Consider the following 26,977-nt stretch of genomic DNA (forward strand, 5'->3'; position numbering starts at 1 on the left):
ACTTCATTTCTAAGATGAAACCTGCACGTCACTGCCCTTGACACTCAAACCATCACAATTAAAAGCTTTTCACCAGCACTGATGACTAGGAAAAAAAAAAAAAAAATCTACCTTTGAAACTTCTGGGTTCATGGAGTCTAAAAGAATATGGTTTTGTTCTGGGATTCACATACCACCATTCCTGAATGAAGCTATTTTAAGTTGAAATTACTAAGATTGATACTTGGTCAAGAACACTGATTTCATAATTATCTGCACAAACCTGGAGAGGCCCGGGACAGCTTGTAAGGTGGAGTTTCTGAATCCTAATACATGGTAGGATGGTCAGCTCTTCAAGATCATCTTCAAGGTGGCAACTAAGACTCTGGGCAGCTTTGTGGAATCCAGTAACACTGCTCAAAACCAACACTGCTTTAGCTGTTGTTATGGGGACAAAATTCACAACCCAGCTCAGACTGTCACAGAAAGCGTTTATTACCACAGAGGAAATTAGGAGATGTTGGAGCCCACGCAGGGCAGCCTGGGCAGTGCGTGTGATCGGGGCGAGGAAACAGCAGGTGGGGACCCCATCGATCGTGGTTAGGCAGTCTCCGACCAGCAGGTTTGCTCGGCCCAGGAGACTCCAGCTGGGCTTGTTTTTGTGGAGCTCGGGGAGGTGAGCCTTGACAAGCAGGCTTTCTCCCGGACAAAACAAAGAACAGCCAGAACCAAGGCAACAGCTGCACAGACACCACCTTAAAATGGAAATCAAATTAGGCTCATTACATCAGGAACTGCGTTTCACCCTGATCATAAAACAAGGGGGAGAAGGGAGCACTGGCCTCTACTAGATAGCCTGTCTTTGAGATAAGATGCTGTTAAACGTTAAACACTGGCAGGGCCTTTCCCCTTGCTAACACAGGCAGCATACAATTTCCAAGCCAGCTTTAAAAGCCATTGTTATCTTTGTTATCTGTTATTATCTGGATTTTGAACAAAATTGATGGAGTAGGAGCCAGTAGAGGAATCCTGTTTGATCTGGAAATTCTCTGTGGAGAGTCCAAAAGGCCGAAGAACCAAGTTCCCAAGATCTTTTAGTTTACCTGCAATGTAAAAGCAAAAAGTCCAGTAAATACAGGGAGTCAGCAGAAGCAGGAAGACCCCAAGTGCCTCACTATCTGATTACAAGATAAAAAGAGATTCTCTGCAGTTAAAAAGAAACTCCTGCTTTTAAAATCATGAAACCCTCAGCCCCCAATGTACAGCAGAGCAATCACTTCAGCGCTGTCCACCCTGAGCCATGGCTTGCGTAGAGGAGCACACGGGAGCCCTGCCGCGACAGCAAAGCCTCCTGTCCAGACGCCCCAGGGGACAGGCTCTGGGATGAGCGATGGGCTGCTCTTCCTGGGGCTTGAAGGCCAAGCCTGGCGGGGAGGGCCAAGCCCCCCCCCCAAGTCTGTTCTCCATGGAACAGCAGAGCGACTTGCTGAATCTAATTCCACTCTGTGGGTTTCTACTGAACCTGGGTTCAAACACAAGAGCCTCCTGCTTTTGCAAGTCTTAGCTTCCACACCGAACTCATCATTTCTCAGGAAACGGGAGATCTTGTTCTCTTGCACAGCACCATCACCTCAACAGCCCAGTCTCCCTCCCCAAGTTTCAGGCTTTCCTTGTTAATCACCAAGTGAGTTCATGTCATAAAGACTAAATGAAGACACACAGTATAACCATGGATTTTTATGCTGATTCTCCATACAAGAGGGCCACGGAGTTTATACATAAGTTGGAGTTTCCAGGACATCTGAGAGATTTACAGGGATATGTGGGCAACAGGATGGAATATCTGAAGCTAGGAGTGTTTTGGAAAATCTTGGTGAGGATGGGTGAATACGTATTTCGACCATTTCTACACTGTTCTAATTTTTCTTGCAGGTCTGCTTCCAATGGAGATGAGGATGAGGGTAAAAGGGAAAGAAACCCCAGATCATCAGAGGTACAGGTTCCTTCCCACCTTGCCCTTGTTAGCAGCTTTGTCCCTCTGAGGTCTCCCACCTTGAAATAAACCCCAGGTAAAGAACTTAAAGATGCATGGCCTTTAAGTGTCAAGACCTTTTCTAGTAACTCTTGGCAACTTTTGAACTCAGTCTAAGATTTAGCCCCCTGGCAGCTCACCATATTCACAGTAAGTTCCCAAAACCCAGACTGACCACTCTCCAGGCAGGCTTCCCAAACTTAAACCTGGAACACATATGCTCAGTGCTGCTGATTAAGGAGAATCACCGGCACAGACCTTGCCCCTGCGCACAGGTGGCAGCACAGAGAGGCCCAGAGCACTGCTGCAGGTAGATGGATGCGTGAATAGGGGATCGCAACAAGCCAAGAAAACAGAGGGGCCCCCCACCAGGAGAGCGTGAGTCAGCCAGAACTTGGGCAGTCTGTCTGTCTTGGGGCTGAAGAGAGAGGAGAGAGGACAGCAAGGAAACAATCATTTAAAGAAGCCCAATAAAATGTCACTGCTGGCACAATTCTTGACTCTTCTGACACGGAGTGAGTAAAAAGTAAGAAGGAGCCTCAAGGGCCACTCACGTCACAGTCCCCAGGAAGACCCTGTCCCAGGGCCACTGTGGACTGTCGACCAAGCCAGGGGCCACCACCTGGGCTGGAGGGATCACTGCAAGTCCACCTCGACTGCCAGAACAACAATTTGAAGCGCAAGTGTACATATGACTTGGTATCTACTATAGGAGGCACTGGGATCTAAAGAATACAAGTTATTATTGGCTTCTGAGATGCTCACAGCCTAGTGGGCACCCAGACACAAGACTGAGGTGAGCGCAGAGGAGCTCGCAGGCCCGTTCAGGGGTGTGAGGAAGGCGTTTCAGGAGAGACAAGGCTCTGAAGGACGGGGAGCAGTTACTGAAGGTGGTGAGGAGGCCGCTGCACCTGGAGACGGCGGCAAAGCAAGGGCACAAGTATTCAAACTGCAGATGGAGAGGGGGCAGGGGGCTTTGCGCAGGCCCGGACTTTGCCTAACTGGTGGGAGGACCTGCCCACCACAAGGAGCCCTGGACCTTCGCTTGGCTGATTCTGGGGAGTGGCAGCCGTGAACACGTGCTTCTCCAGATGCAGGGAGCACAGTTCCCTCCATGCAGAGGTCGAGGGTCCCACGGCTGTCCACAGTCAGTGGCGGAGCAGGGCAGGGACAGAGCAGGGGCCCCTGTGACAGGTAACTGTGGCTCCCCAGTGGCTTTGCTGAAACGTCCCTGACACCACCCTGGAGTGCAGGACTTCTCCGAACCAAGTCCTCCCTCTTCCCAGGGACCTGACGCGGCTCCCACTCACGTCCAGCTCCTGCCCCTCTGCCTCACTTTCCCTTGCAGGTGTTTCCTCCAATAAATCTCTTGTGTTTCTTTTTTTTTTTTTAATTTATTTTTGGTTGTGCTTGGTCTTCGTTGCTGCGCGTGGGCTTTCTTTAGTTGAGGCGAGTGGGGGCTACTCTTTGTTGCAGTGCACGTGCTTCTCACTGCGGTGGCTTGTCTCTGTTACGGAGCACGGGCTCTAGCTGCACGGGCTTCAGTAGTTGTGGCTCACTGGGCTCAGCAGTTGTGGCTCGCGGGCTCTAGAGCGCAGGCTCGGTAGTTGTGGCGCACGGGCTTTGCTGCTCTGCGGCATGTGGGATCTTCCCGGAGCAGGTCTCAAACCCATGTCCCCTGCACTGGTAGGCGGATCCTTAACCACTGCGCCACCAGGGAAGTCCTCTCTTCTGTTTCTAATCAAATCTTGCCTTCTGTTTCTCCAAGGACCCAACCTAACACATATGGCATCATTCTTTTTTCCTTTTACTCTCGTATCTCTGCCTTTATAACATTCCACAATAGCTTGACTATTATCGCCAGAACAGTAGAACAGGAGATGGGAAGTCTGCTTGCTAAATAGACAACGTACATGAAGTCCCTGGAAGGTAGCAGACACGTAAAAAAGACACATGATTAAATAGTCTCCCCATTAGAGAAGACCTGAGGTTAACCTGACTTGAATTAATTCAACCAACATGTACTAAGTACATATGTGTGGCGGGGATGCAAAGATACAGGACACTGTCTTTACACCAAAATAAGCTTAGATATGATAGAAGATAAGACACACACAGAAGCCAGTTCACATGTAGCTGAGATATAAAATGCTATGAGAGTCAATAAGAAGAAGATGCCCTCCAGCTTGGGCAGGGAGGAGGGAGATCTGGCAGAGCTTTGTGTGAGAGTCTGCATTTCAATCACCACCAAAGGACAGGCAGGACTGCAACCATTTGAGATAGAGGGAGTGGGCAGTGCAGGCAAAAATGGTAGGATCAAATGTACGGAGACAGGCAGGCAAGGGTGGGCAGTGTGTCCAAAGGGCTGAAAGGGAGGTGGCAGGGCGCGGCAAAGGCCATTGATGGTTTGAGAACAGCTTTCAGGGTTAATAATGCTATGGGGCAAAGTGAAGAATAAACCACAAGAGGAGAGCCTGGAGGTGGTTCTGACAGAAAGCTGGTGAGGCATAACGGGAAAGAGGCCGTTTATTCACTGAACAAACATCTGATGTTTACACTGTCAGGTGAAGAAGCTCTGAAATTAGGGGTATGGAAATAACAGACACAAACTATATATATAAAATAGATAAGCAACAAGGATATACCAGGAATTATACCCATTATCGTGTAATAACCTCAAATGGTGTATAAACTGCAAAAGTACTGAATCACTATGCTGTGCACCTGAAACTAACACAATATTGTAAATCAACTACGCTTCAATTAAAAAAAGCTCTGAAATTAGCGTAGGGCCAATGGGAACATAAGGAAACAGAGCACAACATTAAGGTACAACCAACAAGTTTCGGTGTCTGCAAGATTCACCTTTTACTGTTGATGATGGTGGCAGAGAAGCACCTTCAGCAGAGGTCATGCTCCTTCCTAGCTCTGTACACACACACTCACCATCTTCCTGCTGCTGTTCACAGTCAGGGTGGGCGCTCAGAGACAAGGGCAGCTTCGCTGAACCCAAGACAGGACCATCTGCCAAACTAGCCTATCTGCCACACTTTCCACTGGCCGCCAAATCCCACCCCTCCCCTGAGCAGGGCAGTATTAGGTTCCTTTACTTCCACTTGTAGCCAATCTGACACCATGACTCAGCCTGAATGTGCCCACATGTCCCTAACTGTTAGGATCTCATCTATAAGAGATCCCATGGCAAAGAGAAGAGTCCAACACTGCTTGTGCTCAGACAAGAACAGTTATGACACGAGATCAAGGCTTGGCACTGGATCCAGTTCTGATAAATATTAACTTCTGCGTCTCCAAGCAACACTGTATTATAAAAACCCAACTGACTCATTACACATAATTTCTCTTCAGAGATACTGACTGTGCAGTAGTCAGTTTAGCATCAGGAGAGCCTGGAAGGCCATTTGTTTTCACCTCCTTAAGATCACTGAGGTTGGGACCAGTGGAATAGATCCTTTAGGACTTTCTCCTATTAGGAGAACCAAATTGCATCCAAGTGAATCCTGACACTGCATTTCCTCTTATGAGGCAGAAAACTAAACCATGAAGCTGTGACTCTTGCTTTCCTCTGAGCAAAAGGCAAATTAAGAGAGCACAGAATAGAGAAAATAAAATTCACACTCAATTCAAATGCTTATATATTAGTCAGCTCTTGGGTGAACGTGGAAGTGGAAGGAAGCCTTACCAAGAACTATCAAAGAGGAGAAGCTACAGGAGCAGCAACTAGGTAACGAAGCAAAAAGCAGGGCATCGAAAACCCAAAACTGACATTCCCTACTGAGGGGGTGACAGCAACACGGAACTGGCTGAGAGAGTCTCCAGTGGCCAGAGCACACGGCATGGCAAGTGTACAGTCTGTAACGAGTATCAGGCAAGGCAGCAGGAAGAGAAATGTGAAAAAAGAGCCTGGATTTCCATACCCACATGTATGACTTCAGCAGTTTTAAGGGACAGTAACAATTTCGAGGCTCTCGTGATATTCGGCAAGGGAGCTGATTCTAGGCCCCTCTATCACTTGCAGAGAGGCACACAACGCACAGGAATAGCCAAAAAAGACCTGTTGCATCCTCACAATGACAATGAACAAGTTACCTCCGGCTCCAAATCTAGCTTTTGAACATGGAACATACAAGGTGGTATTCTTAATTCAGTTCACAACTACACACTCATTAGGATGCTAATGGCCAGGAGTGAACACCTGAGTAACTTCAGGAATCAGGAGACCAGCAACATGTTCCAAGAAGGTGGAAGGAGGGTATGGTACAAGTGGAAAACCTGGGCTGGATGCGGAACAAGGCCCCCGTGTGTGCCGAGCAGCTGTGTGCCAGTGAAAGGAAGGTAGGGTTTCTGGGGCAGTGCCTCACCCACGTCTCTTGATCCTTTGGGGGAATCAAAGAGTTTCATGTCACAGCTCTAGGTTTTCCAGGTCAGGACAGCCTCTCGACTGAGGTAGGAAGAGCAGATCCCCCAGAATTGTTGGAACAGAAGCTAAATGCTCTGAGTCTCTTGGGGTGCTCTGTCCAGGACATCTTTCCCGCCTCATCACACCACTGACTATACCCTTAAGTCATTCCCTGGCTATAATAGCCACCAGGCTATCTTCCCAGAGGAAAGGACAAAAGGAAACACTCCAGTTACTGACCCCTTTCCTCAAATCTAAACTCAGCATGATTGTCCCTCTCTGGCAAGGACTGTGGCACTATGAGTGACTGCCACCCTGGGTCTCCACTCCTGCTCTAAGGATGACATTTATAAATGACAGACTAAGAAGAGAGGAGCAAGTATGTTCTACCCATTTATAATTCCAATTAGAATTTTTTTTCCCAAGAAGGGGGGTACGTAGCTCTTCTTTCTAACAAAAAGGAAGTCAAGTTACAGAGAGAAAAGGAAAAGCAAGTCAAGATTATCGAACAAACTTAAAGACAATCTCATTTTGTTAAATTATCACATAACGTAGTAAATGCCAGTGACAAATGGTGTTAAGCAGTTTTAAAAATCTTTAACTGCCAATCTTCCAGCAGAAGCCATCATTCCCAGAGAAACTAGCACTAAAAATCATGCAGTCCACTGCAAAAAGCTTGCTCAGAACTTCTAAGCAAGTGACGTTACTCTGCGCTTCTAGAGGGACCAGCCTCCAAAAATCTCAAAGCACACGAATCAAAGGTGGTTCATCTGTAACAAGGAAGGAAGAACACCAGAAAGCTCTTGTGGGGCGGAGAGTGATTTCTCCCTTTAAGGCTCTCCTACGGGAGGTGACACCCAGAACCAATTTTTATTCATGATCCTTATATTCATTAAGAATATAAAGGAAGGGGCTTCCCTGGTGGCGCAGTGGTTAAGAATCTGCCTGACAATGCAGGGGACATGGGTTCAAGCCCTGGTCCAGGAAGATCCCACATACCGTGGAGCAACTAAGCCCGTGAGCCACAACTACTGAGCCCATGCGCCACAACTACTGGAGCCCGTGCGCCTAGAGCCCATGTTCCACAACAAGAGAAGCCACTGCAATGAGAAGCCCACGCACTGCAATGAAGAGCAGCCCCTGCTCACTGCAACTAGAGAAAACCTGCGTGCAGCAAGGAAGACCCAATGCAGACAAAAGTAATAATAAAAAAAAGAAAAAAAGAATATAAAAGAGTCCAGCCATTCAGACTACTGATGTGTAACAACAAACTGACATATTACTTACCAAGCAACTTAAGTTGTTTATGAAGGGAACAACATAAGTAAAAGCCAAAGCCACAAGACAGGAAACATCAGCTCATTAGAATTTAGAGTGACAAGGACAGATGGAAGTTTTGATTCCATCTGGAACTGACAATGGCAGTAAGATTCAATTTACACCTATCCCTTTATTTTTCCATATTGGTTCAAAACAAATGGACCCAGGGACCAGTGCCTAAGTGTCTTTTCCAAAACCACTATGCTCAATCACCAAGTCATCTCTTTCAGCATGAAATCCAGCTCAGCTAAATGCAAATTCTTTCCTTCCTTCCTTTTTTTTTTTTTTGCTAAAATAAAGCATCATTGTGAATAGGTAAGAAAATGCTCTCTTCCCTCTTCTTTGAAGAAAAAGTACCTCCAAAATAACTTTTCTGCTCAAACATGGTGTCAAATTTAATTAAATATGTAAATTAGGGAAAGAGCCAATTTTGGAAAAACTGAGGAAGGCTCCAGAAATCTCCCCAAGTCTGAAGCATCTCCCCTTGGAGTCTGAGTCTATCCAGCAGGGGCGAGGGCTTTGGATCGACTAGGTTAGTGGCTTCTTCTCAATCAACTTTGCTATCAGTGATCTTTGGGGAAATCTGTCTCATTCTCTGGATACTAATGCCTAAAGGCCATACATGGCCAGGCTCAATTTATTTTAAATGATTTTCCTTTAGTCCCATGTGATTGCAATTCACAATATAGATCTAGAAAATATTCATAAGGAAAAATATATAGGAGATCCTGAACAGAGAACTATCAGACAGGTTATAAGCAGACTATGCTGGGCAGGTCTCTGTCCAGGAACCTTTACTCCCCTTCGTCAAGCAGACTGTTCATGAGAGGAATTCTGTAATTCCAACTATAAACATGCTTTGGCAAATACAAAAAGTAACTAAAACATGGGTCAAATGAAACCATTTCCCCGACCCCCCAACCCACAGTCTTTTCCCCCTTCCTATTTACTACTAATTCTTGCCCTCACATGTGTTCTCAAACACTAAAGGGACTCTGAACGCCATTTTCAAAACAAAAGTCCCCTTGGTTTTGACATGGTATTGGCTTGTACTGATTGCATCCTAATGGAACGTAAAACCTGAAGCTGGGACCTCCCTGGTGGGGCAGTGGTTAAGAATCCGCCTATCAGTGCAGGGGACATGGGTTCTATCCCTGATCCAGGAAGATCCCACATGCCACGGAGCAACTAAGCCCATGCGCCACAACTACTGAGCCCATGCGCCACAACTACTGAAGCCCGGGCGCCTAGAGCCCGTGCTCCACAAGAGAGGCCACCGCAATGAGAAGCCCACGCACTGCAATGAAGAGTAGCCCCCATTCGCCACAACTAGGGAAAGCGCACACACAGCAATGAAGACCCAGTGCAGCCAAATATAAATAAATAGATAAAAAACACAAAACCCAAAAAACCTGAAGTTGTTTACTCAAATGAAGAAATTCAACTGTTTTTAAGAAATTCATGATCTGAAATAGAGGTTGGTGGCAGCCCAGGTTGGGAGTTAATTATGTTTGCATTCTTGAAGGGAGGAAAATTTTCCAAAAACAAAAAAACAACCCCACAAAATGGAAGTTTAGTTTTTGAAAAGCTGCTATCCACTCTAAACCACACTGCTCCTTCTAGAGTTAAAAATGGCTAAGAACTCACGAGCCCCACGGTACTGGTGCCCACAACAAACAAAGGGCCCCAAAGCTATTTCTAACTGCTGTATTCTCCTCTAATGAATATAAGTACTGATGGCCCCATCCCCGGCTTCCTAGCTATTTATGGTCAAGAGAAGGTAAGGGAAGCAGACTTACCTAACATATCTTCCTTTAGTCTTTCATTACGTTCCTCAATTTGCTTAGGTAACCTCTGAGGGAAAAAGCACCAAAACATGGGTTGTGAAAATCTTTTGGCTTTATTTTGAATTTGAGAAACATTAAAAACCTCATGTGAAAGTGAGACCAGGTTAAGTACCTACACATGAGCCTATTAAACATAGAGAAGAACAAATGTCTGTCTGTGGGGGAGCTACAGAGACTGGAGTTTGGTTTGGTTCAATGCTATATTCCCAGTTCTTAGCAGAGTGGCCCAAGGAGGACCTCAATAAAAACTTGATGAAAAACACACACACACACACAGAAAATGTCTGAAAGGATACAAACCAGATGTTTACAGGAGTATATTTAGGTGGTGGGATTATAGGTGATATTTATATTATTAATTTTTTTGCTCATTTGTATTTTTTAACTTGAAGTCCTTTCTTTATATAATCTAATTTGTTGAGAAAGCATCAGATCGTTTCAACCTTGGCACTACTGATATTTTGGACTGGGTAACTGCTGTAGGGCTGTCCTGTGCATCGTAGAATGTTTAGAGCATCCCTGGCCTCCACCCACCAGATGCCAACAGTACCCTCCCAGTCATGACAAAGTGCCTCCCCACACTGCCAAATGCCCCCTGGAACCAAATCACCTCCAGCTGACCTAGATTAGAGTCTTCTATGGTCCCTTTTAGCTCTGTAATTGCCCCCAAGTACTCTGGGAGTCCAGTATTAACTCAGTTGTAATAATTCAATATAAAATAAATTCTTTATGCATATAACAGCTAGCTTTAAAAAAAGGCTCCCTTTCACGGAACTCTTAAAACTAATTTGACAAGGATAAAGGCTACCAAGAATTTAGCCAAGATTTTAAGAACTCTATTCCCTTTCCTCATGTCAAATTTAAGTTAATCCTAACACCATTCAGAGATACGTTAAAAGTCAGATAAACTGCTTTCAAATTGCTTATGTATTTTAATTACCCAAACAAGCCCTTCTCCCATTATTCAAAAGATCTGTTGTTACTGAAGGAATTCACCTCAAGTGGGTATAAAAACAAAGCAAAACAAAACCCAAACCACCTAGAATATTAGTGCAGGGAGAGGAGTCAACATTTCTCAGGTCCGCTTGGTGGAATAACAGTCTCGTGAACTAGACAGGAACCTGTATAGCAGGGGCTCAGATGCCCTCAGGGGCCAGAGGGGAAAGGTAGTAAGTAAGGCAAGAGTATGCGCATGCTCAGTGTGGAATCGAGAGCGCCAGCTGAGCACCGGCATGTGGGAGCTCAAGGAGGAGCCAGCACGTCCGCATCTTCCAATTTCAAGAGAAGCCCGACTTAGATTTTCATCTAGTAAAATCTTTCCATTTGTAAATGTTGGCAAGTGCCCTCAATTCCAAAAACAAAACCGAGAAGTCTGGCTTAAATAAAAGACTCCTGTAGCTCCCCGGCTCCTGCCACCTCTGTGGCATACTGGGTTCAGAATGGACCTCTCCATCCTAATGGCCCTCTGAAAAGTCTGGCAGCAAAGAAACCTGTTTGGTTAAAGCCAGTGTTTGTCGAACTTACTTGAACACGCATTATTTTGGGGCAATAAGATATACACATCCAATACTGCAGTATATCCTTCAGAGTGTATGTTGCTCTGTGCGTCAGAGATAATCAAAGAGTGGTGCTAAATCTGGAGTTATTTTTAAAGGGAGGAAAACCAGTAACATTTAGTTAACTTACAACTGACATAAAAAATATTATGTCATTTAGAAGCAAAAGGATTGTTAGTGCCAAGGACAAGAACTAGAGTCATTTTAAGAGAGATAAGAAAGTTAGTTTAGGATATATTCAATTGGAAATGTGCTGGCCATATAACAATGAATAGAAACTTGGTGACTGAGTAAGGAAAAGGATGACAAGAAAACCAGAAATGTGTTACCTATAATATTAAGACTCACTTTCAACTAAACCAGGCACCTACAAGTAGACAAGATTTCCCAGTCCAACAATGAAATAAAGTTCTTGTCAACCTTAGAGGTTTACAAAGATAACACTTTTAGAATGAAGATTAAATAGTACATGGTACAGTGGGTGTGTGGCCACCACTTCAAAGTTCTATCTCCCATATATTCTGATAAGCTTCTCAAAAGCTTAGAAATGGCATATAGTTGTGTCTCTAAGGATCATTTAACATTCACCGAGTAGCAACACAAGGAATAGAAAATATTTTTGTAAAAAAATTAGGTTTACCATACAAGCCTCTCTTGCTTGATGTACTGACGGATCTTTTTCTAGTATGGATTTATAGTCTTCCAGGGCTTCATCCAGCTTGTCAGTCTTCTCGTACAACTCCGCTCTCCTCAATATTGCCCTGATATAGCTGGGGTTTAATTGAATTGCTATAAAAAGAGAAGAAATAATTGTCACCATGAGGAAAAAGGGCCTGTACATCCTCAGCTATATCAAGTTTATTATTCTCCATGGGTCCATAAGGAAAAGTTTTTGGCAAAGGACATACCTACAGTTGGCAAACTTCTTCTGTAAAGGGCAGATAGTAAAGATTTTACACTTTGTGGGATAGACTGTCTGTTACAACTACTGATCTCTGCTATTGTAGCATGAAAGCAAGCACAGACGATGCATAAGCAAATAAGGTTAGCTGTATCACAGTAAGCCTTTATTTATGAATACTGAAGTCTGAAGTTCACATAACTTTTATGTGTCTTGAAATATTACTTCTCTTTTACTTCCAACCATTTAATGTAAAAACCGTTCTTAGCTTGTAGGCTGTAAAAAAGCAGGTGGCATGCAGGCTGGATTTGGCTTGTTGACTGTAGTTTACCAAACCCTGGTCCATACCCAAGTCCTGCTTTCCACCTACTTGTCCTTCACCCACTTCAGAACAGACCAAAACACAGAGCTCAAGGCACAGTGAAAACGTAAGAGGGAATTTGAAGGCACATATTAAAAAATTGAGGGAGAACTTTGGTGGCAGACTCTGCTATCATTCTCTCTTTTCTAGGCCTCAACTACTGCGGTCGTGCCTTGACTCCTGAGGTTACATTTTTAGCTAAATCCTCACTGTTCCTTCAAACTCCTGCTCTAACACCCTTAGATCACTGGCACCTAATATCCTCTCCTTTTTCCAACAACAACCCTTCCAATAATCCAGTGCCCACGTTTTGGTTCAAGTATACTACATTCTTGTATTCTTTTTTAAGTTGTTTCTTTCTCTGTTAGAAAGCAATATCATGGCTCTAGAACTTTTTTCTTTTCAAGTGATATATTCATTTTTAAATTCACTCATGCTTTCGGTAACTATTTATTTAGTACCTAATATATGCACCTAGTGCAGTGTATCTCTGGAGTATAGTAGCGGCAAACAGAACAGACTACGTCCACGTTCTCACAAAGCTTTAAGCTATTCTAGGAGGCAAGAGAAGATGGCATACAAATAACTTCAGATAGTTTTGTGCTGTAGAGAAAAATAAAACAAGGTGATGTAAATTCAGGTGAAGAGGGGAATAAGTAACTTTAGAGAGTGGTCAAATATGAAAAAGGATTATTTGAGGGAGGCCAGCCATTTGAAAAGCTGAGGAAGAGCATACAGGAAAAAGGACTAACAAGAGTAAAGACTCTAAAGCAAGAATAACTTTGACGTGTTTGTTGGTGACTAGGTAAGGGCTGCGGAAGAGATGAGGTTGAAGATACGCAACAAGCAGGTCATGGAGGCCTTGCTGGCCAGGGAAAGGAGCTTGGACTTTTTCTTAAGTGCGATACGAAGCCACTGGAATGTCTTCAAGCAGATCAAGACGTAACCTGATTTACAGTTTTAAAGGATCACTTTGGTTACAGTGTGGAGGGGATGAGGGGAAGCAGAGACAGCTGGGACGTCACTGCAATGGTCCAGATGAGAGAGGATGCTGACGAAACTGCTAACAGTGGAGATGAAAAGGAGAGGCCAGATTAAGGAAATGTCTTTGAATCAGAGCCCAAAGGATTTGCTAATTAATTAAGCCATGTGGAATGAAAGAAAGAGTAATCAGGGATGACTCCAAAGGTTTTAGTTTCAGCAAGTAAATAATGGATAATAATGCCATTCATTAGAATGAAAAAAACTAACCTCAAGTTGTATTCACGAATGCATGCGAGCGTGGGGACTGCGGAGGCACCAGAGTCTGCTCTGGGCACGTTAAATCTGCAATGCCTACTAGACATCCCAGAGGAGATGTCAACTTTGCAATGGGATACAGGGCTCCAGACTACAGGGCAGAGCCAAAAATATAAACTATAGCATAGAGATGGGTTATTTAAAGTTGCAGAACTAGATGAGATCACATAGGGAGAAAATATAGAGGGAAAAAAAAAAGAGAGCCCTATAGATGAAGAACTAGGGACTTCCAAAATGATGAGGCTGACAGAGAAGCCAGCAAAAGAGACTAAAAAGGAATAGCCAATGAAACAGAAGAAAATGAGGAATGACACACTGTGTTAAATGCTTTTGGGAAGTCAAGTAAGATGAGGATAGAGAAGCAACTACTGAACAAGAGAAGGGTGTTGGTGACCTTTACAAGACGGGTTTCAGGGGCATGAATGAAACAGAAGTCCAATGGATGTGTGAGGAGAGAATGGGAGAAGACAAAGGAGACACAGTAGGTATAGACAATCTTTCAATGAAGCAGACCAGAGAAATGGAACAGGGGTTGGAGGGGGATACTGGTTCAGGAGAAGGTTTTCTGAAAGAACCCAAACCTCAACATTTCAACTTTACATGCTGTCAATCTCCGCTTAGTCCAGCACATCATATTCTCTTAAAATATTCCCAACTACATAATACTCACAGGAAAAAAAAAATACTCCAGTGACTTCTACTACATCTTTTAAAAAACGGAACCCCCTAATTTACATTTTAACTCAGATACTGCCCCCTTCTCAACTAGTGGATAGCTTCTAACAAAGCAAATATGTATTGAAGAGAAAGAATTCTTCCCATGATTCCTTTTTTTTGGCCACGCCTCAAAGCTTACAGGATCTCAGTTCCTTGACCAGAGATTGAACCCGGGCCCCGGCAGTGAAAGCACCGAGTCCTAACCACTGGACAGCCAGGGAATTCCCCATGATTACTTTATAAAAACCTCAAATGTCAACTTTTCACTGTAACTTGTGATTTTCTTTCTCAATCCATATAAACAGAATTAACTTAAACTTTATTTATGCCAAGGCTAAAAGACCAAAGGTGACTAGCATTAAATATTGTTCCATATAACTGGTAGTAATGAGCTCCAAATATGACCTCAGAAATAAGTCCTTTGCCAGGGTTTATGCACTGAGTGGGCATGTGTTTGGGGGGGTTAGTGGGAGGAGAAGGGTCCTTAATACAAATAACCATACTAGTGTCAACGTATTTGGCCTATGGGTTCAACAACCCATATGCAGTCCATAACAACTAAGTATAAGCACATGAATACTGATTTAACCAAATCCAAAAACAAATCTGGGAAACACTTTGGTTGGAAACACTTTCCTTCCCCTTCCTCCCATTTTCTTGGCTCCTACACTGAGGGTTACAGCTAGAAATGAATTCTCTTTCCTAGTGTATACCCTGCTAATCAGGCTTACAAGGCATTTTCTCACCGTTTGGTTACAGAGAAAAGAACTGAAAATCAGAATCTTGTTCCTAATTTAAACTCTTCAAACCCACACATCTCACACAGATTAAGGTTGAACACCTTCTTCCAAACAAAACAGTACATTCAGAATTAGTTGCAGTCCAAGATAAATAGATCAGAAGAAGTTTGTTAGATTCTAATGTAGTAACAGATACATTACAGATACATCGTTCAGATACTCTATAGAAATACCAAGGATGAAGAAAAGAAATCCAGTAGAGAGGGTGACTAATTCATGTTAAAAAAAAACTAAAAAACAAAACAGAAGAGGGAATTCATGCTTGGTCTGAGAGTGGGATTAGATAATATATAAGGTTCTTTCTAACTCTATGATTCTCTCAGAGAAAATATTATCCAAAGGAGGAAAATGGAAAAAAAACCAACAACAACCCACAAATTACAAGAGTAGTAATTAGCTAGAAAGACTCATGAGAGTAGCAAGATGCAAGGAAAATGACTGCGTGTTCTCCACACCAAGACAAGACAACCGTCTGGCCTATCAGGAAATCTGTGGAAAAAACAATGGTGATCCTATGTCTGGGGCTGTCTCTATCAGTTGGTAGAACGAAAAGACCACGATGGAACTCAGATAGCAGAGGCTTGATTCACTGTGTGGAACCTGAAAGGATAATTAAAATGATGGCAAGGAGGTTTGGATTAAGTACTACATCTGAAGAGAGTACCAATTCCCTAACAGCAACTGCCCTTCCAAACACACAGATTCAGGTGCCCCAACAGCAGCTAACTAAGACCTTCAACTTCAGTTTCAAAGGAGAGTAATTTGGACATACAGGGAATAAACTCTGTTTCTGTGGCCAAGGTAGCTTGGAATTATTCTCCATATATTTACCAATACAGGATAAACGGACTGAACTAGCCATTCAAAAGCATGCTTACACTAAGACAACTACTGTGCAGTACCTCTAAGAAAGGCCGAGAGCTTCTTCTTTAACTGCCTCAGAAGAAGAGTACATGTGTACAAGTAAACACCTGACTGAGAGCCTCCTTATTTGCTTGTCTAGCTGAGGTAATGCTTTTTGTATGTTAACATGCAACAAGACCAAAAAGCTGTACCTTTGCTGCAGTCACTGATGGCCATCTCTTTCTTGTCCTAAAATGAAATAGATCATTAATATGTCACCCTAATTCTGTCTCAATAGCCCAAAGGCTCAATGACATATGCTGATCATTAATAATTGCTTATGGAGATGCAGAATGCTTTTCAAGGAAATAACACCAAAACACGCGTGTTACTTCCAAGCTAAAATTCAAACTATGCTCACAGCTCTAACTTGAAAGCCTCCTGGTGACAAATTATTCAAGTAGCTTCTTCCTAAAGTATCTTTAAAGACTGTTGCAATTGACTTGTTATATTTGCAAGACACTTTACATTAGAATGTTACAGTGAGAAAACTTTGTGATCAATTAACAGGGCAAATGACTGATATATGAATAACTGAATTAATAACCCTCCTCTTTGGCTAGCTGTTATATATCGCACCCAAAGTGGTATCTTGAAAATGTATACAGATGGTCCATCTACAGACACTGTATGGTTTGTCGCGTAGTCTCAGTTATGAACCTTAATTTATCCACTGATGAAACAAAAATACCAAACAATTCACTAAATAAGATATCTAACTAACATAACTTGCTGAATTGCGAAGCATGGCACAGTGGAAAGAACACAGGATATCAAAAGAACTAGTTTCAGCTCTGACACTAATCTGCTATTTAACTTTTCTAAGCTCTAAATGTCTATTTTCCCCAAATTAGAAATTTTCTACAATGTTAGAGAAATGTGAGTTCAAGTAAACATTCAATACTTCCATAATGGCTACTGTAGGAAATGCCAAATATTCTGCAGAATATTTTAGAGCAATGTCTACCAAATTGAGTTTCAGGATTCAATCAGAAACAGTTCCAGGATGGGGAGGGAGTGACTGCTTAATGGGTTTCCTTTTAGGGTCATAAAAAAAACTTTGGAACCAGGCAGTGGTGACGGCTGCCTAACGCTGTGAATGTATCCAGTGCCACTGTGAATGGCACTGAATTGTATACTTTAAAATGGTTAAAATGGTCAATTTTGTAGCATGTGTATTTTACCCACAATAAGCAAAAAAGGTCCCAGAGTCATTTGGGAAACACTAACTATATTATCTCTTCCAATGTTCATCATAGCAATTTACATATTAAAAACTCTAACAAGAAAGAAGTCCTGTAGTAAAGAAATCTGTAAGTCAGTATTTCCCCAACTTATTAGATTTCTATAAATCTAAGATACAACTTCATATTTTAAACTGAAATAGGAGTAAATCCTTATAACTTTTAAAAATAATTAATTAATTAATTTATTTATTTATGGCTGCACTGGGTCTTCGTTGCTGTGCACGGGCTTTCTCTAGTTGCAGTGAGCGGGGGCTACTCTTTGTTGCGGTGCGCGGGCTTCTCATTGCGGTGGCTTCTCTTGTTGTGGAGCACAGGCTCTATGCACACGGACTTCAGTAGTTGTGGAATGCAGGCTCAGCAGTTGTGGCTCATGGGCTCTAGAGCGCAGGCTCAGTAGTTGTGGCGCACGGGCTTAGTTGCTCTGTGGCCTGTGGGATCTTCCCGGGCCAGGGCTCGAACCCGTGTCCCCTGCATTGGCAGGCAGATTCTTAACCACTGTGCCACCGGGGAAGTCCCAAATCTTTATAACTTATGTTATAAGTTATACTTTGTGCCCCCAAGTAACTACTTTTAGAGCCTATTTTTTTAGGGCTTTGTCTGCTCTTGTGTAGTCAGGCCTAGAGCTGAAACTCTGTCCTAACTCCAGTTTGCCTTTTCCCTCTCCAGACATGAAACATAAAGCTTGCCCAGGCACACCCAGTCAGGGATGCTGAGCCTGCAAACTTGCCTTTCAGAAATTCTTAAAGCAGTTAACCCATCACTTCCTTAAACTCAGAACATGCTCCTTAAATCACTTCAGTACATTAATTCTGAAAGTCTCCAAGTCTATAATTTTAGGATCTTTTAAAAATATTAGGAATGCAAGTTAAAAGAACAAAACAAACAAAAACCCCACTAACAAACCTATCCTTTGTTCAGGAAAGAGTCACAGAGCAACTCTCTTTTGAGTTCTCCTCAGCTGTGACAGACAGAAGACTAGCAAGGCCATACATTTTCCTAATTCAAGAACCAGCTGATCATACCAGCCTAACACTAGCAATGCCAGTAACTTGGCAATTGTGGGAACAAAGAATCCCAAAACCCAGGAGCCAAATGGGTATGGTACAAAGTTTTCTCTGACACTGAAGGTATCCTTGATCTCACTTCACAATGACAATTTCCAGTCTAAGAATGTGGCTAGATGTCTCCAAGAGGCAAAAGTGAAAGATCAGAATTTTCCAGCTAAGTGTAAAAACTATTAGGTGTGAATTCTGATCAATGGTAAAATATATTAATGACTGTTGTTTTAAATAAACTTAAAACAGTTGTTTTATTTCCCCTAATACAAAATGTTTGTTTGTATACTCTAGAATGATTCCTTCTCTCATGCCACATGAATCACTCTCAAAAACTTCACCCTAGACACTGAATCCAATAATAAAACGTATGAGTCTGGGTTGAAATAAGACTTTTTGCATGTCCGAATATTCAAGCACACCCCCACCCACCTTTAAAAACCCTGGCCATCCAAAGTGACTTTGGTAGAAGCACTAGAGAATTCCAGTCAACATCAAAAAAGAAAGTGATGTAGATACCTGATCTAAAAGAACAGAAAACCACTCCACCCAGTCTTGGGCCTGCTTCGTAGCTGCTTAGAGGTGTGTTTAAAAAAAACCTATCCTTTGTGCTTGGAATACAAGTAGTCACAGTTAAACAAGTGGTATTGTTTTTTTCAAGCTCTCATCATTTCAATCTGGCAAGATTTACTATGTTGACTAAATAGGAATATCAGACAAATCACAAATCTAACTTTTGGTATCCAGCACGATACCAAACAAATATATTTACACTCTCATCTATCCTAAATTCACCCTGTTACACCAGGTTCTCAATCCTTTGGAAATATAAAATACCTTTGAACTTTCCCTGACACCTACTTTGCATTTAAGCGTACCTCTCACCCCCACTCTTGGACGTTTCTCCCTATGTCCACACTTTCAACAGAAAATCAGAATCTCAGGGATAAGCATCTTGAAGTTCAGTTTTAAGCACTGTTTCCTGTCCCTTTGGGTCTTTATCTAGAGTTCCAGAGGCCTAAAATAAGCAGCTGTAGCTATTCTAGGAGATGCACTAGGCTCTTTGCTTCATTAACCTGCCCTAGTTTGGCGGAAACTTTGCCAGGCTTCCTTCCATGGAAGTGTTCACTCAGCCACTTTAATGAGGAATGTGAACAGTAATCTGACTGAAGTTTTTCAAAATATTTTTTCTATCTTCCCCATGCCCTTTAAATCAGGGAAATATATGGGTAGGAAAAGTGAGGCAGCAACTTTAGAGCCCCTATGCTTGTTTCTGGAGAGAAGCTATCCTATGAAAACACTGTAAGTTCATGTGCTTCTTAAAAAGAAAAGGTCAAAGATACATACCTGTTTCATCCTTGCGGCAGCTCTATTTGAAAACAGGATAGACCTGTCTTTCTGGAAGGAGGATGGACACATCTGAAGGGCTCGACTGTAAGTACTTTCAGCTTCTATATAATCTGAGGATAAGGTAAAATATGAGAGGTCGTTATGATTTTATACCTGATATCACTGTATTCCAAAAGATCTCAGAATGCATCGCTTTCCATTCACGGGACAAAGGTCTCCAACAGAATGCTCTATATGTTCACCTTTAATTTGGCTTATCAATTTAGTAAAGAGTTTTGAAAGGGGATTAGGGAACTGGACAGATGAAAGAGACTGAAATCTGGGATTAATGGCCCGGAATGAAGAAAAAAATTCTATGTATATATTTTCATTAAAGACATTGTGCTTTCATGGAGTCAACCCGGCTAAAATTGCTTCCATGAAATGTTTGGAGACACATTTTATAGAGCCAAAAGCACAATGTAAAAATCAGCAGTTGACTAAACACCTTAAAAGAGAAAATGGTGATAAATTTATATATTCATTGCCACACAAAGAATTATGGTCAGGGTACTAAAAGAAAAATTGCCTACTCACTCCTTTCTCAGGTTTGAAATATTTAATACTAAAATACAAGGAGATACGCTTTCAGAGAAGCTTTAGTTTTCTTAGAAAAAAAGAAGTGATGATTGCTAAACCAGGATATAAGAAAAAAAATTTTTTTAACCTAAAAGTAACTAGGGGAAGATGTTACTACTCCTAGATTTCTAAAGCATGCACACTCTGAGATGTGATAGAATTTGATCGTAAGATCAAATAGTTCCCCCAAATTATAAGAACGAACCCCACTTATTCCTAAGCAAATATAGGAAACGCAGAAGGAACATCTCTCTACTTAAGGCATCCACAGAAAAAGGCACATGAAAGAGCAACCAAAGTACAAGGAAAATCCTTCCCTCGGCCACACCGGATGCATTGGGCCAGTATTCACAGCACTGTCACAAGTAACGGGGACAATCTTTTTACAGCAATGTAGCAAAACAGCCTTTTAACATTCCAGTTTAGAGTTTCCCAAAGTAAAAACTCAAGAGTTTTTCCTTCTAATCTCTGGGTTTATAGACAGTAGATTACAGAAAAGAAAAACTATGCCTGTGCCTAGAGACACATGGTAACTGGTCACTGTCACTTGAGAATAATTTGGACCTGGTAAAAAAACAAAATTCCAAGGTGTTGGGAGGCAACAGGGTATTATTAGCAGTTTAGATCTGCTAATTGTTTCCAAATGTTCTTTGGTGTTTCTTCACAGAATCTACAAAAGAATGAGTCAAGACGCCCAGCATCAGTGCTGAAATAGGTATCTTACCTCCTTTCTTAAACTGCTCATTTCCCTCCTCCTTTAGTCTAGAGCTCTCTTCTCTCCTTCTCTGAAAGAGATCAGAGAATGACATAAATTCTCACAATATTATGATAAATGAACAAAAAGGTCAGCTTTCATTACACATTATGCTATTCAACAGGCAGCAGCTTGACTTTTGAGAACTGGGTCAGTTTTATCTAAATCTCAAACATACAGAAAAAAACACATGACATCTGGATTATCATCAAGTGAATTCTTGATGTTTTAAAGATAAAACCCAGGTTTTCTATGTTTCTAGCTTTTGCACGGAACAGTAATTTCTATTTACTAAAAATGAAACTAAGTATACCCACTGGTACGCTTACCATTATAAGTTCAAATTCTAGATCTGCTACTTATTAATTGTAGAAGATCCTGGACAAGTTCCAGATCGTTTTGAGCCTAGTTTCTTCATCTAAAAATTAAGGCTTTAATAGATTTATGGATTAATGTGATAATTTATGTAAAACTCCCAATACACCGACTGGCAAATAAGGGCTCAATAAATATGAGCCATTATTTTTCTGTAAAATAAATAATGTAATACTTACTTAGCTACAACTGCAGTTTGTGTCATAAAGGAGACATACAGTAGCCACCAGAGCGCATTATGGAGGACAAGTCTTATTTGCAGGGTCAGGCAGTATGCAGTTAGCAGGCTAACACAGGGAAATCTGAAGAAACCCAGAGAAACCTCTCTTTTCTTAGCTTCTTCTAACAACTCAGAAATTAACACAGATGGCCAAGCACTCTTTGAACTCAAAGGCAGAGTGAATGTTATTCTGTAGAGCAAAGATGACACGTGCCGAGTCCCTATGTGCTTTCAGCCCTGAACATCTTAGCAATATGGTCGGCAGAAGCAGAACTGGCAGCAGTGTCTGCCTGCCACCTTTTTTTTTTTTTTTTTTTTTTTTGCGGTACGCGGGCTTCTCGCTGTTGTGGCCTCTCCCGTTGCGGAGCACAGGCTCTGGACGCACAGGCCCAGTGGCCATGGCTCACAGGCCCAGCCACTCCGCGGCATGTGGGATCTTCCCGGACCGGGGCACAAACCCGTGTCCCCTGCATCAGCAGGCAGACTCTCAACCACTGCGCCACCAGGGAAGCCCTGCCTGCCACCTTTTGACAGCATTTTTAAAAAGAGAGAATCTCCAAAAATCTCTTCCTTCATTCTTGAAGCTTCTGACTAAATAAAAACTTCAAAGGGAGGAAATAAAGTTAGCAGGGTTTTTCATCTACAGTACAAACTGGGAGCCTAAACAATTGGTACTCTTAAGATTAGGAACTAAACTAAAAATGTTATGTCTCTGGAGAAGATCTGTAAATGAGCTGTTGAGACCAGGGTGCTTTCCAAATACCTTATTACTATACTCTGGATGAAACAGAACACTTGATGAATCTCAATAAAGAAACTAAAAGGTAGGTATAAACTGAATTTAATTTTTATGACATCTATTAATGTTCAGCAGACACAATAATAATTCATTTTAAGATACAACATATCTGAAGAAGGACTACTCTAAGGGAATACAGGAAAAAATAAAATGGGTAGTGGTGATGGCAATCAAAACACAAAAATGTGGCCACATTTACCTAGTACTACCCAGGAAGGAGGTGCTTGAATTATAATATCCTCTATTGTACTGGTTAGGATTTTTGGATGCTAGCAAAAGGACTATCTTAGGCAAAAAAAAAAAAAAAATTACTGGAAAGCTACTGTGGGGCTCACACAATCAAAGGGAGGCCTAAAATACACACTTAGAAAACAGGCAGGACTCAAGTCAGCTCTGTTAAGTCAAAAAGCAAGAAAACGTAAGTGTCTTTTAGTGGAAGAATCTGGCCAAGATAGGACTGTAATAGCAGCCAATAAATCCTAACCATTCCCCTTTCTTTGTCCTGATCCAGATTTAAAGTTTTGGTCAGAAGCATCCAATGAGCCAAGCGTAGGTCACATGCCTTGGCTGTCAGAAAACAGAGTGAGGGAATTGGGGGATTGACTGGCACTCAACATCATTACAGCACAGGGGAGTTTCCTCTACATGAGAAAGGGGATTTGATGCTGGAGGCCAAGAAAACCCCATAACAAATCCAGTTAAAAGTTATTTCAAAAAAAAAAAAAAAAAGTTATTTCAACCCCAAATAGATAAAGCAATCTTGAGAAAGAAAAACAAAGCTGGAGGCATCATGCTCCCTGATTTCAACCTATATTACAAAACTATAGTAAGTAAAACAGTATGGTATTGGCATAAAAACAGACACATTGATCAATGAAACAGAACAGAGAGCCCAGAAATAAACCCACACACATGGTCAATTAATTTACGATAAAGGAGCCAAGAATATACAATGAGGAGAGGACAGTCTCTTCGATAAGTGGTGCTGGGAAAACTGGACAACCACATGCAAAAGAATGAAAATGAACCATTATGTTATATTAGACACAAAAATTAATTCAAAATGGATTAAAGACTTGAACGTAAGACCTGAAACCATAATACTCTTAGAAGAAAACTAAGGCAGTAAGCTCCTTGACATAGGTCTTGGTAATGATTTTCTGAATCTGACATCAAAAGCAAAGGCAACAAAAGCAAAAATAAACAAGTGGGACTGCATCAAAATAAACAGTTTTGGACAGCAAAGGAAAACATCAACAAAATAAATGGAAGAAAATATTTACAAATCATATACCTGATAAGGCATTAATATCTAAAATACATAAAGAACTCATACAACTTAACAGCAAAAAACCTCAAACAATCTTATTAAAAAGTGGGTGAAGATCTGAATGGACATTTTCCCAAAGAAGACATACATGGCAAACAGGTACATGAAAAGACGTTCAACATCATTAATCAGCAAGGAAATGCAAATCAAAACTCAATGAGATATCACTTCACACCTGTTAGAATGGCTATTATCAAAAAGACAAGAAATAACAAGCATTGGCAAGACTGTGGAGAAAAGAAATCCCTTGTGCACTGTTGGTGGGAATGTAAATTGGTAGAGCCACTATGGAAAACAGTATGGACGTTCCTTAAAAACTTAAAAATAGAACTACCATATGATCCAGCAATTCCACTTCTGGGTATTTATTTGAAGAAAATGAAAATACTAACTCAAAAAGATATCTGCACCCCCATGTTCACTGCAGCATTGTTTATAATAACCAAGATATGGAAACAACCTAAATGGCCGTCAATGGATGAATGGATAAAGAAACTGTGGTGTTACACACACACACACACACACACACACACACACACATACACACACACACACACCAGAATATTATTTAGCCATAAAAGAGAATGAACTCTTCATATTTGTGACAACATGGATGAACCTAGAGGGCATTATGCTAAATGAAATAAATCAGTCAGAGAAAAACAAGCACCACATGATCTCTCTTATATGTGGAATCTAAACAAAACAACAAAACAAAAAACACCAGGCTCATAGGTTGGGGCCGGGGGGGTGGGGGTGGGGTGGGGGTGGGGTGGGGGTGGGAGAATGGGTGAAGGGGTTTAAGAAAAACTAAAAAAATTTTTGAATTCTAAAACAATTTCAATTAGGGTAAAATCAAAACCCTATAAATATTAGGGAATTCATTTGATCAATTTTAAATTCACTCAAAACCACACACACACCCATGTATCACTGGCTAATAAAGTTGTAACAATGAAAAGTTGTTTTCACATTAGAAAATATATTAATGCAAGGTAGCATGTTAATAAGTTAAAAGAAAAAATTATAGGATCACATGAATAAATGCATTACAGGTCTTAAAGGTCTGGAATATATTTTAAAAAAAACAGTTATATCAAAAAAATTCTTTAGAGAAGGGCAACTCATCAAGTTATTAGAGTTTAATGTCCATACATTAACAATTTCAATCTATTTTAACTCTAATTTCAAGCTACTTTCTGGTCTATAATCTGTTATCCAGTGCCAACTTATCAGGAATGTTCTATGAACACAGATGAGTCTTTCAGACGGCCAGATCAGGCTCTTGTGAAGCTCGCATGCATGTGCCTGCGTGCATGCATGCGTGCGTGTGTGCCTGTGTGTGTGTGTGTGTGTGTTTTAAGAGCTTAATCATTATTTGGTAAATTTAGAACATTAACATTTCAATGAGAAAAGCCTAGATCCAAGGTACACCCAGAAGGAATTATTGATAAGGGGCAGCCTGAGCAGGCAGCCTGAGAAAAGCTCACGGTGTCTTTATAACTAGGCCTAAAAGTTGAACTGGCCAAGAGGTGAGCTCCAGAACGTATTTCAGAGGCCAATTATTCTAAGGAAGGAATTTTATTTTTTCGTCTTGATAAATCACAACTCAGTGACCCATTAAGCAGTAAACCCTGGAAAAAGAGCTGCTGCTTCCACAGATTGTGTAAATTGAGGATTAATTCAAGTATCAATATCATGCTGAATATCTCCTTGGCAACAGCTAAAAATAGCACTTTGAAGAGAAAGCTGCACTATCTCCCAGCTGTGCCAGGAGACTAACTTGATCCCAGTACAAAGACTAGGATTTATTCTGCTGCCGGAACATACTCTTTTTTCCAAAGGATGGCACGCACACTGTAATGTTACGGAATCCAAGGACAGATTTCATCGTGTATAAGTCTTACTTAGCATGCTAAGTGCCAGCAGTATTCACACATAAGTGAACTGGTAGTGCTGGTATCCTGCTGCATTACTGGGTGCAAATCTTCCAGGTTCTCGTCTAACGTGGTTAGGAGCCCTCTCACATTCCTCCACAATGCCTTTTAACACATTGCAGAGACCTCACACGGTAACATCTGTTCTAGAATTGTATTTGCATAAGAATGGGGACCATTCTTACAGGGCTCTTAACTCAGTAGTCCTCCCCATCACTAAAAACTCAGGGAGAAATAGTGACATTACCTTGCACTGTAAATCATCACAGGAACTGCCAAGGAAAACCTCAAAAAGACAATGCCCTTGACGAATGGAGTTTATTTCAACAGTTATTACCACAACTGCAAACTTTTCAGCCTGGCACTCAAAGTTCACTATAACTTACACCAGTATAGCATTTCATTGCTTAACACCTGCTGTCACATACATTAGCTCAGCTCATCTGCTTCCCAAGACAATTCTGAGAGATGGGCATGGAGGTATCTACATATTTTACAGGTTAAAAAAAAAAAAGATTCAGAAATCTTTTATTCTTTGCAACAAACTTCTATTCCAACCTACTCAACCTAATCTCCCATTACTACACAAGTCATCTCTTCTAGACAGCTGGCTCTCTTATTCTTCACTCCATTCTTTTGCTTACCTACCCACCTTGGAATGCCATTGTTTTTCTTCTAGATTTCCCTTCCAGCTGCCCAAACCAAATTTGCCTGTTTTCAAAGTCTAGCAAAAACCATATCTCCTCCCCAGGACTACCTTTCACTTCCTTCCCCACATGATCTTCCTTTGAATGTAGACTGTACATAATGCCTCTAATTGGGCAACTCAATTCTACCTCACAGGTTATTTTTAAAAATTATAAGAGGACTTCCCTGGTGGCGGAGTGGTTAAGAATCCGCCTGCCAATGCAGGCGACACGGGTTCAAGCCTGCTCCGGAAAGATCCCACATGCCGCGGAGCAACTAAGCCCGTGCGCCACAACTACTGAGTCTGTGCTAGAGTCCACAAGCCACAACTATGGAAGCCTGTGCACCTAGAACCCGTGCTCCTCAACAAGAGAAGCCACTGCAATGAGAAGCCCGTGCACCACAACAAAGAGTAGCCCCCGCTCACCGCAACGAGAGAAAGGTGGCAAGCAGCAACGAGGACCCAACGCAGC

General features: G+C 41.8%; 1 protein-coding gene across 2 annotated transcripts in view; it reads right to left on the minus strand.

Moving 5' to 3' along the window:
- Nucleotides 1-453: 453 nt before the first annotated feature.
- TTC1 (tetratricopeptide repeat domain 1) overlaps nucleotides 454-26,977 on the minus strand; it is a 75,091-nt gene continuing 48,567 nt past the window's right edge. For both annotated transcript variants that reach the window (XM_049708489.1, XM_049708488.1), the window contains exons 4-9: nucleotides 21,127-21,187; nucleotides 19,782-19,894; nucleotides 16,285-16,321; nucleotides 11,792-11,940; nucleotides 9,548-9,602; nucleotides 454-1,082 (exon numbers count right to left, since the gene is read on the minus strand). In XM_049708489.1, coding sequence (XP_049564446.1) covers nucleotides 949-1,082; nucleotides 9,548-9,602; nucleotides 11,792-11,940; nucleotides 16,285-16,321; nucleotides 19,782-19,894; nucleotides 21,127-21,187 — 549 coding nt within the window. In that variant the 3' untranslated portion in view covers nucleotides 454-948. The remainder of the gene's footprint in view (nucleotides 1,083-9,547; nucleotides 9,603-11,791; nucleotides 11,941-16,284; nucleotides 16,322-19,781; nucleotides 19,895-21,126; nucleotides 21,188-26,977) is intronic.

Source organism: Orcinus orca, chromosome 3, assembly GCF_937001465.1.
Source record: "Orcinus orca chromosome 3, mOrcOrc1.1, whole genome shotgun sequence".
Lineage (NCBI taxonomy): Eukaryota > Metazoa > Chordata > Mammalia > Artiodactyla > Delphinidae > Orcinus > Orcinus orca.